The 22,689-nt window shown below is 31.3% G+C and overlaps 1 protein-coding gene across 1 annotated transcript in view; it reads right to left on the reverse strand.

The window, feature by feature from the left end:
• Positions 1-22,689, reverse strand: part of LOC106682216 (tetraspanin-1) — a 153,384-nt gene that overhangs the window by 15,328 nt on the left and 115,367 nt on the right. The window contains exon 4 of the mRNA XM_014422951.3: positions 3,080-3,214. Coding sequence (XP_014278437.1) covers positions 3,080-3,214 — 135 coding nt within the window. The remainder of the gene's footprint in view (positions 1-3,079; positions 3,215-22,689) is intronic.

Genomic DNA, 22,689 nt, shown 5'->3' on the forward strand with positions numbered 1-22,689 from the left:
ATATACAAACCAAGTAAATTTCCTGTAAGTTATATTATGACATGATACAAACATGTAGAGAATCTACCCATTGATAGAACTCCAAAAACATTTCTAAAGGAGAAGATCTCGAGGCCATCTTCTTTTCAGACGCCTAGGAGGATTATTAGGTAGTGAAGGAGAAGCCAGGTTAGAAACGAGTTGGTTTGGGTGGTTGGGAAGTTTATAATGGAAGGATTGGTATCTGGTTCTGGCCAAATCTACAACATAGAGGACATTGAGGTCCTGATGGATGATTTGGTTTGTGACAAAGTAAGGAGCATTGAGGATTTTACGAAGGATTTTGGACTGTAAAGATTGGATTCAAGAGGAATTAGATGGTATGGTGGAGCCTCATAGCCTCAATTCCGTATGTCCAGATAGGCCTTATAATAGTCATGTAGATCAGTCTTTTGTAATGGATTGGAAGTTTGGACCGTTTGTCAAGTAAATGTTGTAATAGTCGGAATCGACAGTTTCCTGTCTTTTCAGTCTTGTATGAGGATTCCATGTAAGTCGTTTGTCCAGAATTAGTCCTAAGTAGCGGATCTGTTCAACAGGAATAAGAGGGGTATTACTATTAAACATATTTTTTTTTTATTTGTTTACCCAAAACTGATCATTTCTAAAATACACATGATTAGCCTATAAGTATCCAACCTATTCTGACCAGTGTAGGACGGTGGAGTTTTCATTCCATAGAGCTATCCTAGTAATCATTAAAGGCAGCCAACAGCTTTCCAATTTAAGGAACAATGATCTTAAGGATTGTCGCGTCAAACAGTTGAAGACAATCGAATCAACAGACTCCACACCATACCATCGTCCAACAAGTCGGAGGGACGGAGTGCAGCGATTCGTCCATGTTACTCCATTCACACATAGAATGAAGCTTTAAGAAATTAGGATTCGAAGAGATTTCCTTGTTTCCCTAGTCTAAATCTATTACTTTATTTTTTTAATGTAAGGAGAAAAAACTATAAAGGGAGTTCTGAGGACTTATTCGAACCTAATCACTTTTATATAAATAATACTTCAACAGTACAAATTGTTGTATTCAAACATTGTTCCAATAAACAACCACTTTAGCAGATTTATTATAAATTAATATGACCTCCTATAAGTGGAATTTATCTAAGAATTAAATTTAACAGTTACTTTGCGTACGACAAACAATAGCACGAACACAGGGTGGAATTAACATGACAGTTCATAAAATTTAAACATCATTTGATACGTAATTTTCCTCTTGGAGTTAGTACACAAAAACATTTTATAACAAGTAATATTAATTGGGATGACCTTAAAGAACAATAAATGAACACTGACCTAGCTACATGAATGTTGAGGATAACTTTTGTTGAATAGGATATCTACAAAAATATACATTTTTCAGCTTGTTTTTGGAGTATACTTTATTTCTGCCGATTTCTGAGTTTTTATAAAATTTACAAACTTTCCCAAATAGTCTAGATGTTGTACTTACTGACCCTGTTTAGGTCAGTAATTACAATAGAATCATTCGATTCCACATAGCATCCGATCTGAGAATTTTTGCTTACTGAAATGGTAATTCACTTATACAAACGGTCTTCATTCGAGAATAATTATCTCCTAAGAGTCAGGGAAAGGTCCGAATCTTAATTAATACCTAATTGAGGTACACAATGAAGCGATCGTAGAATGAGAAGCCGATACCCCGTTCCAGTTGCTGTTCCGGCTATCAGGACAGACAGACGGACGCTGGCCTTGGGGGGGACCCTCCGCCGTGAGTTCCCGTGGGACTCCCAGCCGAAGGAAAGTTCTCATCGCTTCAGACAACTCCGCTTACACACTTAATGACCGTTTGGTGCTATATAGGTGAGGTGAACGCAGGTCCTGGGTGAGGATATCTAGTAATGTTAGCTCACTAATGATAATCACATTTATTTTCTTAAAAAAACAACATATTAGGGAATACAACAAAATGAACAATTATTTCGTAAATAAATTAAAAATTTTACTATTTCAACAAAATATAAAACATTTCTTAAGAAAATAGAAAATATCATCCTGTGATAATCGAATGATTATCTGCCAACGTAATACAAAAGATACTAAACTAATTGAGGTCCTCTGAGGGTGATAATTAGAACTAATCTTGTGAGAAAATAACCATTTCTGAATACCGTAAATGCTATTAACGTATCTGCACAACGGAAACTTATTCATGCAGGGCAGCAATTCAGATCCACGATAGTAATATTTAACGACATTCCAGTCCGCGAACAAAATATGGCGGCGTTGATCCCGAGATCTCTTAACTAAATTGTAAGACATATTATGTTTTTCATTGTAGCAGGGAGGTTTTAAAATTGAAGTGACAATAAATCTTAGGAAAAATAAAAAAAAGTTCTACATGGGGGAAAGTAATAAGACGCTAACTAACTCCAAGGACCGAGTTCGAATCCGGCTGTGGTAGATAATTATTCATTCTGTTACTGTAACCGTGAGTCAACACTGTGGGTTCAAAAGCCCTTCAAAGGTTCATAAAACCTATATGAAGTGCTGTATCCTTTATTGGGGGAAAAATCTGGCGGTTGAGTGGGATCTTGAACAATCCACCTCCTAGTAAATACTAAGATAAGAAATACTTCTTACAAAGTACTGAGCTCCAGACCCTTCTAAATATACATATCACATATCGTTTTCTAAAATGAACAACACGTCTGCCAGATTATAGTACAAGATTTCTTAGAGTCAGAATTGGAAAGCATGTTTATTAGAACTACGTACTTTTATCCCGACACCCGTGTGATTTTTTTTTTATCCTGTGCTAAAATAGCATTTTTCAAAATGGTAACGGCAAACTAGTTGGCAAGATTTTTTATAAAGTACTTCATAATTATTTTATTAGGTATTTTGTGAAAACTCCTTAATAATATCTTTATTTAATCAATATTTTCATCTACGTTTCGTGGCTTTCAGATTCTGAATCTGAACTAATTTTACTATCTTAAGGAATAAACATTAATAGAAAGGAGTTTTCACTAAAATACTTTGATAGTTAAATAATACTTACAAATCCCAGAAGACACCTGGATTCCCGAAGGGCCCCGCAGTAACCAAGGATGCTGAGGATGAACATGGCGCCGCCAACTGCCATCAGGACGTAGGAGATGTAAGCAGACATCTCGGGTTCGGTGAAGAACTCCAACTAAAAATAGAAAAAATAAAGTGAACATTAATTACCTTTAATTAAAAAGAAATATATTTTGTTGGAGTGGAGGGTTTTTCCTGATTGAAAATATTACCTCCCAATTCTCCAGTTGACATATGAGTGAAACAAAATTAAGCAATGGATTTCAAAAATATACGGAGGACTTGGAAAATGAATGTGTATAATACCAAAATTATGAAGTTGATTAATCGTGTATTGAAAACCAAAGAGACTACCAAAAAAAAAAAATAAAGAAAAGGAAAATAATGGTCTAAGCTTTTGAAAGGATAACGTTTCTTATACATATTTTTCTTCCATGGATTAGCATCTAGAAAATGTATTCATTAAAGAAATTCATTATAAAAATTAACTACAACAAAAATTAATATTAATATAGTTTCATGCTTATTAAACATATATTATTTTGTTATAATCTTAATATGATTAATTTTCAAAATCACAAGAAAAAACATCAAACTTATATTGAACTTTGAGACACATTTTAAAAAAACCTTCTATTTAAAAAAAAAAACTAAAAAACAAAATTCTTTGTTTAAAATATAAGTCCGTGCAACTAAAAAATCGCAGCGATTAAAAAACTGCAAGGTGATCTATTTTTGCTGCGACGTGGTTGTCACCGAATTAAAACCCGGACAGAGAACTAGCCACAAATTTGCATTAGATGAGTTGCAGACCTGAATTCTATTCCGGTTTTATTATCTCACTTCTTTTTCCTTTTAAATCTCTGCAAACGAAACTACTGGATGCGATGAATTTAATTAACAGCGAATTAATTACTTTTTATCATTCAAAACAATTCAGGGTACACACTTAAATTTTCTAAAACGTATTTTTATTAGACGTACTCTTTGCATGTGTGCACCTTAAATATTTACTGCGACAGTGAGTTTTTGCTCCCACCACTAAAAGAAAACATAATACATCCTTTTTCTCAGACATAAAAGGTAATTATTAATATTAGGGATGATTAAAAACTAATAAATAATTCTGCAATCGACCTAAAAAAGTGTTAAATATTTCATTGGAGTTTATATTTTATAAAAACTGTGTAAAATATTTTAACGAATCAGTTCTTTCTTAAACTGGGTATAGCAATAACAATGAACAAAACGTTCGCCAAGTATCAGGTCCGTAAATAATCTTGAGACATTTTCACACTAATCCTTAACTTTCCTTCAAATTTGGACAAAATCGAGAGAACCGTTTTCGATTGGTGTATAGGATCAATTAGAGACCAACTTGCAACATTTCTTAAAATATCATTAAAATTGGATCAACGTTTCAATTGATTATGCCTGAACACAAATTTAACTATAGACATGGAACCGAACAGTACAAGAGCCCAAGAGGAGAAAAATGGCAGTTATTTCACCCCAATTTTTGATTACTTTAATGAAAATTATATATGATTACTAGTCAAAATTGATGAGTCTCCCAAGTGTAGGTAAAGGGAATAAAAAATGGCGACTAATTCAAAAGATTAAAAATAATTAATTTTTTATTCAGAGCTCTATATCTTTACAACTACCAACAACAATAGAAAATCTAAGAAAAATAGAGTAAATTTGCTAAAATTTAAAATAGAGGTATTTACAATTTGATTGCTAATATACATCTGTACGTGACATAGTTCCTGAAATATAGATTCCTCAAGATAAATTAACTAACTACTAATCTTTCAGTACATTTTTAAGAAATGTTGGTTTTTAAAAAGCTATATCTCGAGAACTATACGACGTAAATAGCTCTTTTAGTGCTAATATTTCAGCAAATTTACTCTACTTAAAATAATGTTCTTTTAGATTTTCTAGTGTTGTTGGTAGTTTTTAAGATATAGAGCTCCGAATGAAAAAAATAATGTTTTTTTGAGGTTTTGAAAAAGCCGCCATTTTTTATTCCCCTATCTATACTTGGCAGACTCATCAATTTTGACTAGTAATTATACATAGTTTTCATTAAAGTAATCAAAAATTGGGGTGAGATAACTGCCTTTTTTTCTTCCCGTCTCTTGTACAAGAATAAGCTCCTTTATGTATAAAATAAATAATGTGAGTGACGATTTTCTATTCTGAGGACATATTTTTTGTTTTCATCTTTTGCATTAATACTAACCAAAATTATGCTTGAAGAGAACATTTGTTTTTAAATATTCAACCGGTATTTTTATTATGTATATATTTAACATATATTATACCAGTTTAAACTCGGTTGCATCAAATTTACTCGAAAACGCATGTGGTATCAAATATAAACTCTCAAGACTGCAGTGAACTGGACATGCAGCAAGAATAGATAGAGACACGCCCATAAGGCAATTTTTGTTGGGGTGTGTTAGGAAAAAGAAGAAGGACGGCTACTGATGAGATGGAAAGACGAGGTTGAAACCACAACTTGACAGACCTTTGCTTAAAATAGAGGGAAATGGTCTTTGGTGTGGTGAAGACCTGAACTGGGTTGCAGTGTCTGTGTTGATATTATATTTAATTCATTGGTATTTTTTGAATCTGCAGAACTCTGAACATTTAACGGTGGATTTATTTCCTATTTTCATTGAAATTTTTTTTTAAATTTAATATGTTTGGCTATAGCATGATCGTGTTTTTATTCGCATAGCTGAAAATGAATAATCTAAACCATAACTGAGTCTCTACATAATTAAGAAATGTTATTGTGTAACTGTTCATGCAACTGATGAAACTTTTCAAATAGACCATATAATATGTTCATACGATTAATGCATAGTGAGCGTGAAAACATAAACAGGTAAACATAAATATTAATGTATATCTGTATATGTATATGTTAGCTGATTAATTTAGCAGAATTTATAGTCATTAAATACATCAGTTTTACGGTCACACACATGTTGCGCGTTTCGCTTCCTCGACAGTTAGGTCACCAACGTCCCGCCTACAGAACCGGTCCTCATGAAGGACTGCACCGAATAGTCGTTCCTTCTTCTCTTATACAATGAGTGGCTTTCGCAAGACCAGAGGACCGTGATTCCTGCCAGCTAAGACGAAAGTGAAAAGGTGCAGGACTAAATTACAGTGAGCAAATCAGTGACTTGTGTCTTTGACCTGTACCTACGGTGAAGATGATGACCAAGCCAGTTCTCAGCTAATGCATTATAATTTGCTTCCTGATAATCGAGGATACGTCGGGAACTGTATCTAATGGTTGTGCAACAACAGCTATAATTCGAGGAGGAAATTTAAGGACTAGAATATTGAGAACGCCAAGTTAGATTTTCTGCTCGAGGCAGGAACTGTGTCAATAGGAAACAGGGAAACGGAATATTGTTTGAGGTTGCAAATGTTCTAAAAAGATGTCTGTTATATAAGATCGGTTTTGGTTTCGGGTATTATTGGGACCATGCTATTGGTTCTTTCCTTAAACAAATTAGTTTCTGATAAAAAAGAACGCTTATAGCTAAAAAAAAATGTTTAAAATAGTTAAAATAAAAAGTGAAGAATCTCATTCAACAATATTCAGGTGAAAATAAAACGAGGTATTACTATATACACTAGGACAAAATTTACGCAAAATGTATGCGAGTCCCAAACATTTTTTTAAATTAAAATTATTATGATGAATTCATCAGGTTTGAGAATAATCCCCATAATTCCTAATAATAATTTGAACCGTATTTGATAAACAAGACATATACGTGCAATTACATGTCGATACTAGATAACTTATGTTTGGTTCGCATTAGGTATAATTTAAATCAGTAAGTTCAGAACATTTCATATGTACTTTCCAATTTTGTATTCGTTGTCAGATATAAGGAGCTTTAGACCAAAATACATTTCTAATTTTGTAAGACAAAATATTTTTGAACCGAAAAATAACTAGAAACTTATTTCTCAGTGAATGACAAACTTCAAAGCTATTTGAGTCAGTAAAGAGTAGGTATATGATCCAGGAAATAATTAATTACAAATAATTTCCAACCAAGATGAATTTGGTAAGAAAGTGGATAAATAGTGCAATTTGATCTGTAATTCCTTTATTGTCGACCTATAGATTTATGATTAACTATTATTAACTAGTCAGGAATTTAAAACAATTGTTTATTGAAACACCTTATTTATTTTAAAACATTTATTTGAACTTTTCGATCCCCCAACTGAGAATGTTGGCCTTCTCTTCAGCACTGGGTAGACATGATGGTGCAATTAAACAACTCTTAGGTATTTATTATTTTAGGCTAATAATTTATAAACCTTAATTAGTATTACTTAATCAGTTCCTCATATATCCAATATAACAGTGGATTCCAATCAGTGGTTCGCAGACCACGGACGGGCAGCGAGAGGGTTCGGCTACGTACATTTTTGTGAAGATTTATTGCTAGAGCGATTTCATTAATTAATTTCAATCGAGTAAAGTCTTAATTTGTTTGCTTTTCCTTTGAGAGGATGATAAACGCCAGAGTTTCGATCAGCAGTTTAACGTCTTGATATCTCTTTAGAAAAGATTTGTTTATTATTACTATTGCTTTTAAGAAAAAATCCTTGTCAATTCAAGTTATAAAATTGAAAATTACATAAAGATCCCCTAGGTAAACAATGATAAAGATGTGATTGACTGAAAGAACTCTCTTTTCTTTCAAAAGAAATTACTTACCCAAGAAACAAACCCTCATAAGGAGCCATATGTGACTCGCGAACGGCGGTATGCCAACCTCTAGCCTGAGAACATGACCCACCTTATCTCCATCCATAGGTATTAAGAAGTAAGTACTAGTACAAGATCCCAAGAGGAGAAAAAAGGCAGTTATCTCAACCCAATTTTTGATTACTTTAATGAAAACTATGTATAATTACTAGCCAAAATTGATGGGTCTGGGGGTACCTAATATAATTAGGGGGAATAAAAAATGGCGGCTGTTTCAAAGCGATAACAACATTTTTTTTTTCATTCAGAGCTCTATATCTTAAAAAGTAGGAACAACACAAGAAAACCTAAGAGAAGGTCATTTAAAGAATAGTAAATTTGCTAAAATATGAGCCCTAATAGAGTTATTTACATTAAATATTTTTCGAGATATAGCTTTTTAAAAAGCAACGTTTCGGAAAAATGTTGTATGGGACGTACTGAAAGATCAGTAGTTAGTGAATTTATTTTGAAAAATTTATATCTCAAAAACCATTTGACATACAGATGTCTATTAGCACTCAAATTAAAGCTAGTTTAATGAGCTATAAAGTAGATTCTATTTAAGTACTCAAAATAAAGGAAATTTAACTTACTCTAAAGTAGTTTATGACATTTATCTTCGTAGGAGTAATAGTTTACATGAAATTTGCTAAAATAAATTGATTTGTAGTTGTTCGGATAAATTATCATTTGCCAAATTTATATTCATATGTGAATATCATAAAAACTACTACCCCTACGAAGATAAGTGTCATAAACTACTTTATAGAAAGTTAAATTTCCTTTATTTTGAGTGTTGGCAGACATAAATGCGTCTTATGGATCTTGAGATATATTTTTTCAAAAATCCAACATTTTATACGAACAACTAGAAATTAACATTTTGTGACAAAATAAACGTCAAATATTATAAAAAATACTACTCCTAAAAAGATAAACATAATTAACTATTTTGTAGTAAATTTAATTAACTTTAATTTGAGCGCTGGCAGACAACTGTACGTCCAATGGTTTCTGAAATAAAGTTTTTCATAAATCAAACTTATTGTCTGAACAACTATAAACCAATTTATTTTAGCAAATGTCATAAAAACTACTATTTCTACGAAGGTAAAGTTCATAACATTTTTTATAGTCTATTAAACTAGCTTTAATTTGAGTGCTTATATCAGTACGTCACATAGTTCCTGAGATATAGATTTCTCAAAATAGATTTACTAAAGAAATTTTGCTTTTTAAAAAGCTATATCTCGAGAACTATTGGACGTAAATAGCTCTTTTAGGGCAAATATTTCAGCAAATTTACTCTTCTTTAAATAATGTTCTCTTAGATTTTCTTGTGTTGTAGTTATTTTTTAAGATAATTCCTCCTACCTATACTTGGCAGACTCATCAATTTTGGCTAGTAATTATACACAGTTTTCATTAAAGAAATAAAAAAATTAGGGTGAGATAACTGCCTTTTTTTCTTCCCGGCTCTTGTACTATACGTTGTTCAAACCTTGCTTATAATATAGAACATCACAGAGGGACTGCCTAAACTTGACACCCCAGAAGAGACCTAACTTGACACCGCCCCAAGATACAACCCTCACGACCTAATGACGGGAGTTGGTAGCGAAGATCCGCCGTGTCCGATTGTATCCTTTCCCAACCCGAAGCGAGATTCATTCCCACGCCATCTTGTTAAACAGTAATTACTCAGGAAGGTTTTGTTTTTGTCTCCCCTCTTCGGCTCGCTATTACTTGTTCAATTTGGAACTGTCGGACATGTCTTGTTAAAGGTTCACGATCATGCTTTGCATCTTGCCTCAGGCCCTTTGTTTCCTACATTTATTTACACTGATTCAATCACATCAGGGACAATTAACGACCATAAATTAAACATTAAAATACTTAAAATAGTTAAATAGTTAGTAATCAACTAATTTATATTTTCATTCCATTATTGTGTATATTTCCAACTTTTTTAGTCTATTATTTATTTTATTTTATATATTTGCATTTATTTATTTTTATTATTATTATATATATAGTTTTATCTATTTTATTTTTATTTATATAATTTTTTTCTTCTCTCTCAATGATAGTTGTTGTCTTTTTGTTTTTATAGCCCTGATGAAGACCTGAAAATCAAGTCGAAACGTCGGCATAAATAAATATTGTTTTTGTTTATTTATGTTGTTTCTTTGCTGACCGCACCCTCCTCCCCCGACCATCTTCTCCAATCAGTAATCTACGGTCAACTATATACACCTCATTAAACATTAAAATAATATTGATAAAGCCAACAATGACATCAATTTAATAAATATTTTTCTATTTGTTATTTATAAAATAACATAATTTAAAAACTTATTATTATTTATATACACATTTGTATAAATAAAAATTTTAATCAACATTCATCTCATTGCTGACAATTTAATTTTTAATTTATCGACCTTTTGTACGATTTTATTTATATTTTCATTTAATATCGAAAAAAAATTTTTTTAATGACAATTTTCACAATTAATCGAGTTCAATTTGTTCCAGATTCTAATGTATGTTCCACCTCCACTTAGCTCCAAAGCATTAATAGCTCCACCTCCAAAACATTAATTACAATTAATTTCTATTCAGGGACTAATTAGCCTATTAATAAATCATTCCTTAGTTCTAGATCCCTCTCCACTTAGAGAATAAAATTAATTTTTCATGATTCGTGAGTAGGTCAATCGATGTCCGAATATACATTTTATTTAACAGAACAAAAACAATTCAGCATTGTATCGACATCGCAAGTATTAGGTCAGTTATATTTGTGTTAAGGTGGCATCATTCTATGAATATTTTAGGCAGCCAACCCTCAGATCAAATATGAGTCAACCACAAGAGTAGGTGTGATAGTCCGTTGAGGTAATAATGAATGATGGTTCAGAGCATGGAAAATCAATGTATTGTCAACAGTATATGATTTAATTATTTCTTTTATATACTGAGCCAGATATCATTATATCATTCACCAGAGTTTCACAGATTTCTTGTTACTCATTTTAATAATTTCAATATAATTAATTTTTTTTAAAATACATTGGCACTTGTTTATACTTTTTTTTTTAAAAAAATTATTACACGTTTAGTGATGAGCGTGAATATTTTATAATCAACAATATATTTTACACTTTAATCAATGCCTTTTGTGTATCGATTTATCTCCATAGCTATGAAGAAGAGTTGAACCTCTTTTTTTACATTCTCGTTGGAACTGAAAGACCTTTCAGCCAAATAATCTCAAAAGGCTCAGTCCGAACTTTTTTTTCTTCTTTTCTTAATCAAATAACCACTGTGACCACAATGAACGCGGTACACTATCACACAACTTCCCTACAGTCCAGGACATGGAAAACATTCACAGTGAGAATATTCAGCCGGAATACGATAACTCCGACAGGAGGAGGTGGGTACTGAGATTCAACAGAATATGGCGGGAACTGGAATGACATGGATATAAAAAAACTATCATAGCGATTTTAAGAATATATCCATCGAAGTAACAATTATGTATAATAATGGTAATAAAAAACATATAAAAATTAATAAAAATAAAATTGATAATAATACACTATAGTGCCACACAAGCTACTGATTGTCGTTCTGTATTTCGGCCAGTTTGGGTTAATAAAAAAAAGGAAAAAAATACCTGTTAGTCTTTTAATTCAAATTATTATACATTTTGCTATAATTAATATTTAATCCTTATGCTGTTAAGACAATGGATAGAGATTTAGCGACAACACTCAAAAATTATCAAAGTATTGCTGCCTCTAGCAGATATAAAAAATTCTTTAAAATGTATATTTTCAACCATCATTAAAAGATTTAGGACATTAATAAAAAAATAATGAGACAATTGGTTTAAAATAAAGTGACACATTGTATTAATTTTGTATTTACACATGTTTTTTTTTTTATCGGGATTAATGGTCTCATTTTTTATGCCTCTCTCATCCTTAGCAGCGTACACCAGAAGACCCCGAATAGTATCGACTGTATTATCTACAGTATCGAAATTATATATTGTACCATGTAAACCAGGATCTGGTTGCCCTTACTATCACGTCAAATTGGGGACTTGCTGGACAGAGACTGATCGAGATTGACTTTTTTTATGTTTACCTGGCGAAATTGATGGTCTTCACCTTTATCGCCCACTGACACATCGGCTCAGTATGGACGAGGTTAGTGAGAAGGACGTAACTACAACAGCGAAATTCCTAAACAACCTCACATATAAGCCAAGTAATATATTTACATATGAGACCCACAAAAAGCTCTGTTCTTATTTTATATTACTAAATAATTATTATTTTACCAACACATTAATCCATGAGCATCCTCTCATGGATTTTATTTTGGTTTCAAAATATATGTGTTTACTATCCCGTAAGCCAAATGTATTACAGTTATAGCCCGTTTTTTCTCTCTGATTTTAAGGAAAATTTTTCTGCTTGCAATAAAGGGCTTCCGGAGTAAAACACGGAAGGGGTCTCTGACACTGTAACCAAATTTATTTAATTTGATAACGGCTCTAATAAGTTTATTTAAAAAATATGAAGAAACTGGAGAGTTTTTATATTTAATCAAGACTACACAATTTGTAAATATATTTCTTCTCTCGCCCGCTTCCTCCTGTATCACTTGACGCGTCTTTCAAGACTGAACTAACAATCATTTTCTCGAAGTGTTTCTCAGAAAATGTTTTTCGAAAATACTTATATTCTTACCCGGACTGAGTGAAAGAGTTAGGTAGAAAGGAATCAGGGACAATACTACTTTTTAAAGGCATAAATTAAAATATTTTTTCAAGTATAGTTGATACCAAACCTCATCTACGTTAAGCAGATATGTAACTAAAAAGTTTTGGACTGTTCAACTTTTAATTTTTGGTGGCTTTAATACAGACCTAAGAGATCCCATGCACTCGCCAATACCTCTTTTAATTTTACAAACCGATACACCTATTCACAAAATAATAATTTTTTTTCTCGAGATTTTTTTAATTATATTTAGAATAAGTTTAATCTTACTTAATTTTATTTTTTATACAAAAAAAAAAAAACTTTGAATCGGCTGATAAAACTTCAAAATGAAGATTGGACGGAGGTGGTAGGTTTGATCTTGTAGATTTTCTTGTAACTCTGTGGGAAAAAAAATCATAAATTTATAAAATTTTGGCACTACAGGCATCGAACCTTTGTTCGATTCGGTTCGTTAAAAATTACCATTATAATCTCCAATGTATTAGGGAAACTTCATATTGCACTTAATATTTGAGACCAAATCATTATGTTGTACAATTGATATGAATCATAAAAAAGAATGAAAATAACTTTTAGCAGATAGAAACTCAGCAAATAATTTTTTTTCAATAGACCTGATAGGTGATGGTTAGAACTCTTTTTAAATATAAATATAATTCAACAAGATGCACAAAACCTTAATATGATATGATGAAATAAACAGTTTTGGTGTTATATATGTTAATATATTTACTTCCTACTCTAATAACCGCAAAAGGTACTGAAACGCTATGGGGTCACGACATGTCACTGAATTGTCTCAAATCTCCTAAACTCGGGAAGAGAAAACCTTACCATTTATATTTCTTCATCTATTACGATGACAGGACGAAAAACAGATGTGGTAGCCGGTGTACCGGTCGAAATGTCACACTCTCGAACACGTAGCGGCTGTTGTGAAATTGTAGAGCACAACTGTTCCATAACGAAATATCCCAGTAACAGCAAACGTAGGACTGAGGTCTGACTGGAGTGTTTGATTCATGTGGTTTCTTAAAAAAGAATTTCAAAAGCTAAGTACACTAAGGTAAGCACTTCTATAGTAAATAGTTAAAAGAAGACAACAGGGCAGGGTAAAAAAAATCTTATTTTGTAAGGATCAGAGAATTCGTAAATGTTTTTAGGTACATGTGTACACGTACGTGTATGTGACCCCTTTCTTTTCTGAAATATGGGGAGAGAGCGGGGAGTGGGATCCTACAGGTTACAACGCTATTCTAATCTAAGTAAGAAGATCAAGTTTTCATGGTTGGAATCGAACTGGCGCCACAGTAGCTGCAAGGTAATACTGTTCTACAAGGGAGGTGGCACAGATAAGGAAACCCCAAAAGACTACCAATCTATATGCCTCCTCCCAGTAGCTAATAAGGTCCTGGAGCATAAGATCGTCCATAGCCTTAGACCAATCCTAAGTGCTGATAAAGTTCAAATGCTCTTAAAGTTTTGGATATTTTTCAAATTCTATACTTTTGACAAACCACAGAAAACTGTTATTCATTACCAAAATCATTATAGAACTTCACCTAAAGTATTGAATATTTCAAAACTCTAGTTTTGACTTATACCACATTTTGCTCTCATATTCTCATTTGGTCGTAATTCTAGTAGTAATCCAATTGGTCTGAGCCACCTCCCAGTGGTATGATCGTGTCACATGTGTCACACATTGTGAACATTACGTATAACGTGATACACCAAAAGCAGCAGACAATCATCTAAGTATTGACTAAAGTTTAATAGCACATAACTTAAATCATGTACGCATGACTGTGTAGCAACATCGGACCACATATCGTAAAATAAATTAATTTAATTTTAGCTGTCTTATAATATCAATCAAGTTTATCTACGAAGATAATTGATCGATATTGCCTACTCTCAATTAATTGAACATCCTACTAAGAGGCAATTAAAGGCGTGAGTGGATGAAGGTTTTATATAACATTTTAAGAAAAATAGAGATGTTTACTAAAAAGCATAAGAGAATAACTCCTTTATATGTAGCACCTTTGATTTTTTAAAAGTTAAAGAGTAGTAGTTTTTAGAAGTTACAAATTCTACTCCGAAATAGGGATAAATTAACAATCAATTCAATTTTTAGTACTTTTTATCGGTATTTCAATTAATTAATTAATTAATTAATCAGTACTTTATATTGGTCATAATAATGAATTTATTTTAATTTTATAATTTAATGATTGATATATTATATATGTATGACTCAAGGTAAGCAATCATTAAGTATTTATTATGCATAACATAGTTTATTATATATTTAAAATATTAAAACTAACAAAAATAAGACAAATAATGAATTTTTTTTTATATTCTCTCTGGCATACACAAAAAGAAAATCCCACAATTGGTTAGCATACTTCAACCAAATTATCTACAACGATAAATGCTATGTAAATAAATTTGATACAAAACTAACTAATACTTACCTTGCATAATAATCTCCGTGCCCACACAAAACCGCATACCCACACAAACATACCTCTCAACCAATCGTGTAATATGTGTTGGTGTTTTTATACAATGAAATAATTTAACTATAAATTTCAAGTTTTTACCTTACAGATCAGAACAGTAAGTTAGTTATTTGTATAATTACTTTTCGTGAAGGAAAAACCCGTTTATTACATCTTTACTTTATTTAAAACATCGTAACAGTTTTAAAATTGTACAGGAAATTTCAAATAAATAACTTAAAATAAATTATAAATTATTTAAATATTTGGAAATGGTAATTTCTTTCAGGGAAAGAAAAGACAATATTATTAGTGAATTTAAAAAAATACACATACTTTTAAATTTTAATTATTTTATGAATGTTTTTAGTTGTATAAAACACCGTTACTAAAAACACTACTTCTCAATATTGAAACGACGGAAACGAATTAACTAGTTGTAATTTTGTTTAGGTGAGTAGTAATTGATAATTACTATAGACGTGGAAGATGTAGAAAAGAAGTAGAAAAAATGCACTTTCTATGAAAGGCTGTGACCCCGAGTAACTGGTGACCTACTTGGGCCGGACCCAACTCGACCTCTTTCGTCCTGTACGTTCCCCTTACCTCTTCGTCTTCTGCTAGTTCTTCCAAGGGCTTTGGGTGACTTTCCAACAACAGTAATTAGGCTCCAATATCCCATCATTACTGAACCAAAGATAGATGCTAATACAAACAAAAACCAGGATATATGCATATTTCAATCGATTCACCGGCGTTGCACGAGTTTCTTCTTAAAAAATCCAGAAACTCGTTATGAAAATTAAAAAAAAAAAAAAAATTAGACTAATGAGAATCAATACCTGACATAATTAAGGCCAAAATGGAAGCCCCGTAAATTTTCCACTAAGGCACTTGGCCGAAATAATGACCAATACTCTGTACTCGGTACCCAGGCAACAATATTTCTAAATCGCTTAGTATTTACATGAGCATTTTAGCGGGCTGTCATTTGTGTCACGTTTTATAGGTTCAAATTTATCTAACCTTGAGAATAATTTACTTGTTATTTCACCAAAACAAGAGTATGGATAAAGATATTGCACGAAGTATAAACTTTATTGATAATATAGAAAATAATTTATCAAGAGTACTTTTAAAACAGATGATCAAAAAATTATTTAGCCAGACCTAGCATCAAAAATGATCTCAAGCAGTAGCCAAGAGTAGAAGATCTATCTTCCCACAAATGATCCCCAAAGCATTATATTATAATAGGAGATACCGAAATGAAGACAATTAAAGCGTCAGAACCTTGGCACATATTCTTTAACTCGTTACTTAACAAGGTAATTAAAAAGTATTATAAGGTTTATTTCAAAATTTCATAAGTGAATGGAATTTTCTCTGTTGTCAAAAATGACAAAATTATATGAATTGGAACATAGATGCGATTTCAAAAAACTAAATCTACAACTAAGATACCTCTAATTTCAGAATCGAGAGGGACTTTAATGAATCATTTTTATATAAATAAATCACTATTAACAACAATATTATGCCAGCTGAAAATTTAGTCAAGTCAGGTGTTGTAGATGCACTAGTAGAAGGCAATTATTTAAATTTATTAAATTTGATTTTAAAGGTTTACTTGTGCTGAGTGTCCTTTAGAATATCCTAGTCGATCAAAGCGGTCTTTATGTATTTACATTTGCATTTGACATTTAGCTTGACAGTACAAGAAGGTAAGATTGATTTTTAGCATTTATGACGAGATTTCTGGAAATATTAAGGTGGATTCACATGTTGGCCGCTCGCCACGGATCGGAGGCTCGTTCAAATGCTCGGCAAACAAAGAGCGGGCCATCCACATGTCAGTGTTATTCAGAGAGGCAAACATGGCGGACGTAATAGTGGTTTCAGCCATTGCACTTGGATTGTATTATTTTTATTACAAAAAAAGAAAATGAAAGGAAATTAAATATAAATAAATAAGATTAAATATAAAACTTATTATAAAAAGTACCAACAAACACCTTTAACCTCCTAACAGCTCTTAGTTGTAACTAGACAAAGAACAATGGTGTAGATGCTACACGAGCGCTCTCACGAACCCCTTTGATCTGTGTCCAAAAACCGACTCTCGACGGCTCGGCAACGAGCCTAGGCCAACCAAGCCGAGCCACCTATCCACATGCTCGCGTATGTCTGAGTTCGCCATGGCTCGGCCAATATGTAGAGGCCCCTTTATATAGTTTTTAGTGGAAATCGTCCTTTAGATAGTTTTTACTAGGTGTAGGAACTAATTCTTCGCCTAAGGAAATTTTAATTTCTAATAAAAAAGATTCCTTGAGACTGAAATAAGTAATTGATGTTTTTATTGAGAAATAATTGTAATATACTAGAGTGATAAATAAAACGTCTTTTTGTAAATTAGAATTGTTTAAAGTCTGTATTTCGAATCAAGTGTATTTATAAAAAGGATTGAAATCAATATGATAATTTTTTTTATACTAAAGACTGATTAATCACGTAGACAATAAAAAACAAGGCCTTCATTAATTTAGTAACTTTTAATTAAGACGAAGGACTATTAATTAAATTTATTTTATCATGATTCCTATTTTGACAGACTAGTTCAGTATAAAAAAAATCATGATCGTTTATTATCATCGAAATCTAAAGTGAATTAGATCTGAGAGCAGTCTACAATCTAAAACATATATTGTCAAGAAATTCGTAAGTAAAATAACATTGTATTACTGAACAAGTTTAAATAGTTTTGTTTGACTCGTGAAACCGTTGGTTCTATTGTGCACGCGAAGAATTTTACTTGCTGGAAAAAACCCGGGTTTACATTTCATTCGTGTAAATGAATTGAGGTTTTCACAATCTAAGAATCCACCGGCCACAAAAAAAAAAAAAAAATCGGCCGGTATTAGCCAACAAGCGTTCTATTATCTCATTATTTATTTTTTTTATTATTATAAAAATGAAATGTGAGTAAAGTAATAAATAAATCGAATATAGTTTTTGATCGGATGCCGGTTGAAAGAAGTATACTCAAAGTAAGGTGAAAGGCTTTCAGGTCTAAGCTATATTAAAGAATACTTCAGGAGAAAGAAAGAGCTCTTGCTTCGTTTCAAAATTTTGCTTACTCCTTCACTGTCAACATGACGGATGGTTGATCACAGTTTGTGCTTCTTCTTTCCTTTCAACCTTTCTTTTTGTTTATCCCTCCCCTCTCGGAGGAGGAAACAATGGTTCATTACGCTCCAGAGGGCGCTCGTGGGATCCGCGAAAGAAATCCAGCTCCTGCAAACGAGCTTCCCTTCATCCCCTGAAACTGCTTCTCTAATCCGCTTGTAAAAAGTGAATCTTCTATGCGAGGAGCTGGAGATGAGAGCCGATGAAGTTTCGTGCGCGGCTAGGTTGATGAGACCAGAAAGCGCAACATTTCTTTAAGATTAATCCAGAATGAAAAAGAGTATAATGTTAGTTTTTACAGGGCAGCTAAATCTCATTATCCGAATCGATAATTCAAACCAGACCTATGACATATGTAAACGAATTAGAACAGAAGATATAAAATAAAACGATGAGATCATTTTTATATGAAAAAACTTTTTATTCACTATAAAGAAATATTAATATGGGCTAAAATAACAATAACGCATCACAATAATAAAGAACAAAATCTTATAATCGTTGGTACTTTACCACCTAAACTATTTTATTTTTACAGAATTGATGGATAATAATTTATTTAGAAAAGAAATAATATATCTAAAAAATAGTTAAAAATGAAATATGGAACCACTCTATAGCAATAAATTAGCAATAAATATGATAAAAGAACCTTAAACTATATAGTGTAACTCCACATAATTATTCATTACATTACGATTAGAATTAGCAATGTATGTATAGCTATTATTTATTTAAATATTATTGGATCCTTATTTTTATCATATTCTGCATCATCTTGTTGTATTCTCATTATTATATTAATTGTAAATAACTGTAATTATATTCACTACTTGTAAATTATTATTCACTTTAAAATTTTTTGAGTTATTTCTATTATTATTATTATTATAATTTAACTTTTTAGTAATTTTTATTATTTTATTTACATTTTAGCAGTTGTTAATGTAAATTATCAGTTGTATCACTTGAGATCAATTCATATTGTACTTATCTAAATTAAAAATTCTATAGCTTCCACAACGCTCTAAGGAATTTGAATTATCTATACACATAGCTTCTTTGATTTAAGAGTAGCACATCTGAAAAAAAAATTGTATTTAATATATTATATAGGTTGTCTTTTTTTTTTTATTTTCAAATAACTTTACAAGCTTTGGGATAGTCTATAGAGAAACCACATCAGAGAAAAAAACTCCTGTCTACGACAATATCACCCGATCATGTCAATTTTAAAATAAAACCAATTTTTTCCCTCAGATATACCAATAGTCTAGCAAAGCCGCTGCTTTGCCAGCTTTATTAGTCTAAATTAAGTATTTATCGCTTATATACTTAACTCAGATTAATTCTGTTCTAAATTTAAATTGAATAGAATGTTTCGTTTTGATATATTTTTTATTATTTTCCCCTATTTTTATTTAAAATAAAACTGTAACAAAAACTTCTTTTTTTTTTCGATGACCTTAAATTGTACCAACAATTCATGTCGAGAAGGTTTAAATTATTTTTTGAAATCGGTAAAAATTCATTTCTTTCCTACACTTTGACATTAAAAAATAAAGCACTCAGATAACAACCGTGTCTCTTTAATTTCTTATACTTCTAAATATTATCTTATTCAGAAAATAAATTTCCGACTCCTGGGTGTCCAAAATCTGGAGCAAAGAAACCCTCGTTAACGGGATATGAAAAAAAAAAAATGCATAGCATAAATTTGTATTTCTCGGAAAAAATCAGTTTTATTAATTTTGGATAAATCAATAAACTAATTAATACCCTTATATTTGAACACACATTAACAATATGACAACCTTATACGAAACCACATACAGATAATTCATCATAATAATGTTATGATAATAATAATTTACACTTTAATAATAATTTACTACAATAATTTAGCCAACTACAAAAATTAATTATCAGAGTGAAATCAAATAAATATTCAAAAAAACGAAACTTTTCTCTGAATAGCTTTTGAGTTGTTGAATTAGAAAAGTAGGGCGTATTGTAATGCTAGAGAAAAAAAAAAAAAAAAACTAAGCAAGTTTTTCAAAATAGAATATTGATTTAAGTGCAACCGAACTATATTGGGTAGCTAATGCTGGTTTGACACATTTCCTCAATAAACAGGTACCAGATAAGGCATAGAATAGTAACGGCAAATATTTGCTTAGTATGAGACAACCTGTTTAATTAGTTGATCTAAAACACACTATGGAAAAAATATTTATTTATTGGGGGGGGGGAGCCCGAGAAGTATGCTGTCCATGGATAAATAAAATATTCACAATAAAAAAAATCATAAATTAAATCATTAAAAAAAAGCGTGATTACGTAAATGCATCTTCACTATATCTATAATTTTGTTTTTAATCCTCTTAGTTTTTTAATGATTTTTTTCCCGACCCCTATTAATTAAATTGTATATTATTAAACAAATACAATACATACAGAGGAAAGTTATACATCTATACATACATATTTAGTGACCTAAATATGAATATGACATTCCTCTGCGTTTAAAGTATTAGCTTAATACATTTATCACAATTTATTAAATTTTAAATAAATAACAATTTATATAATTTAAAATAAATCACAATTTATTTAATTTAAAATAAATCACAATTTATTTTATGAAAATAGTTTTTTTTTCCTGGACATTGTCCTTTTTCTTTACAATTCTATCGGGTACCGAAACAATCATTTTAAGCTAATAATTTATTTTATAGGAATAAAACCTATAGTCGTTATTAAAACAAGTGCATCCAGGAAATTAGTTTTTAGCAAGAGAGAACGAAAATATTAGGTGAAATTTGATAAGATATATACAAGATTATCTAGGTACCCAATCCAAACGTAAATTGGAAAATTTTAGATTTTGTGGACAAAATAATAAATTAAAAAAAAATAAACTTTTCCTTTATAAGCTTCCCCAAATTCGGAAGTAAAAATATATTATAACAAGCGAATATGTAAATAAACGTACACACATATATAAATTTAGGTAGGAGAAAATATGATTAGGCCATGGTCCAATGAATATATATATATATACATATATATTAGAGTTGTATAAGAAAAATAAAATTAATGAACACCATCAAATAAATCATAAATCGTTAAAAAAAAAAAAGTAGTTGAATAAAATTTGACAGAAATAAATTAGCATTCTTTGTTATTTGGATTCAATGAAATGCTTTTCACTTTTTTTAAAACCTACCTACTTTTTTTTTTTCGTAAATTCGAGTTTTTCTGGGGTAAAGGAAACTGGAAATATTTTATTAATGTTTGAAGTTTAAAAAAAGGTGAAAATTGGGGACACAAATAAATGAGAATACTCTGATGAATGTTGACCTCATTTTCATTCGGTTATTGGGTGACACTTAAAAGGATTATGATTTGCATTTTACTATAAAAAAATAAATAAATAACGGGAATTCGTACCGGTTTTTCTTAGCCATCCTCCCCTCCCCATCATCCCCTTCCTTCTTTTCAAATTAGTGAAATTTCTTCACGTACCTTTAATAATTAATACATGCATGCGTGTGCTTTAATTCGATAAAATTCAATAAACACCAACAAATTCTTTATACTCTCGGTACTCTATTATCTGTGACGGATTAAATCGAATCCGGTTCAGCTAGAAGACTTTCCAAGGGGAGAAAACTCAGAAAAGGTTCGAGTAGATAAACGAAATAGAGATAGCTTTGATTGATTGTGAAGACCAAGATGTCTCTATCACTAGGCCACCTGATGGGTATAGATCCTCCAGTTCGAGTTTCTCTTTTGCGGCGAAGTAGAGTACGGCGTGAGAAAAGCAGAATCGCACTTTGTGGTTCTTTTGGGATGCAATTTATGTGTTGGAAAGAATCACTCATCAATTATCTATGGTTGTCTATAGCATCTATAATTAAAGTTTAAAAGTCTATCAAAAGAAACATATCGACTGAAATGGAGAAATACTAGTTATGTTGGCGGACTTGACACCAGAAATGGTCCAAAATTGCTAAAGAGTCATACCAAGGGAACACAAGAGATGAAAAGGACGATAAATTACAAAATGGCGAGATGAGATGGTGCAGAGTAGGAGACTGTTGGGCAACTGAAACTAGCAATAGAGATCTATGGGTTCAAGTAATAAAGACATTTTAGTAAATTAAATAGCAAAGTATTCTAACACAACATAGAAAATATTTTTGTTAATTCTATCTGGTACCATCCTAATCTTTTGGTTCAAACCTTATCTAGTTCCACCCATCCCTACAGCCCACCTAGA

This window comes from Halyomorpha halys, unplaced genomic scaffold (genome assembly GCF_000696795.3).
Source record: "Halyomorpha halys isolate HHAL.00 unplaced genomic scaffold, Hhal_1.1 Scaffold396.1, whole genome shotgun sequence".
NCBI lineage: Eukaryota > Metazoa > Arthropoda > Insecta > Hemiptera > Pentatomidae > Halyomorpha > Halyomorpha halys.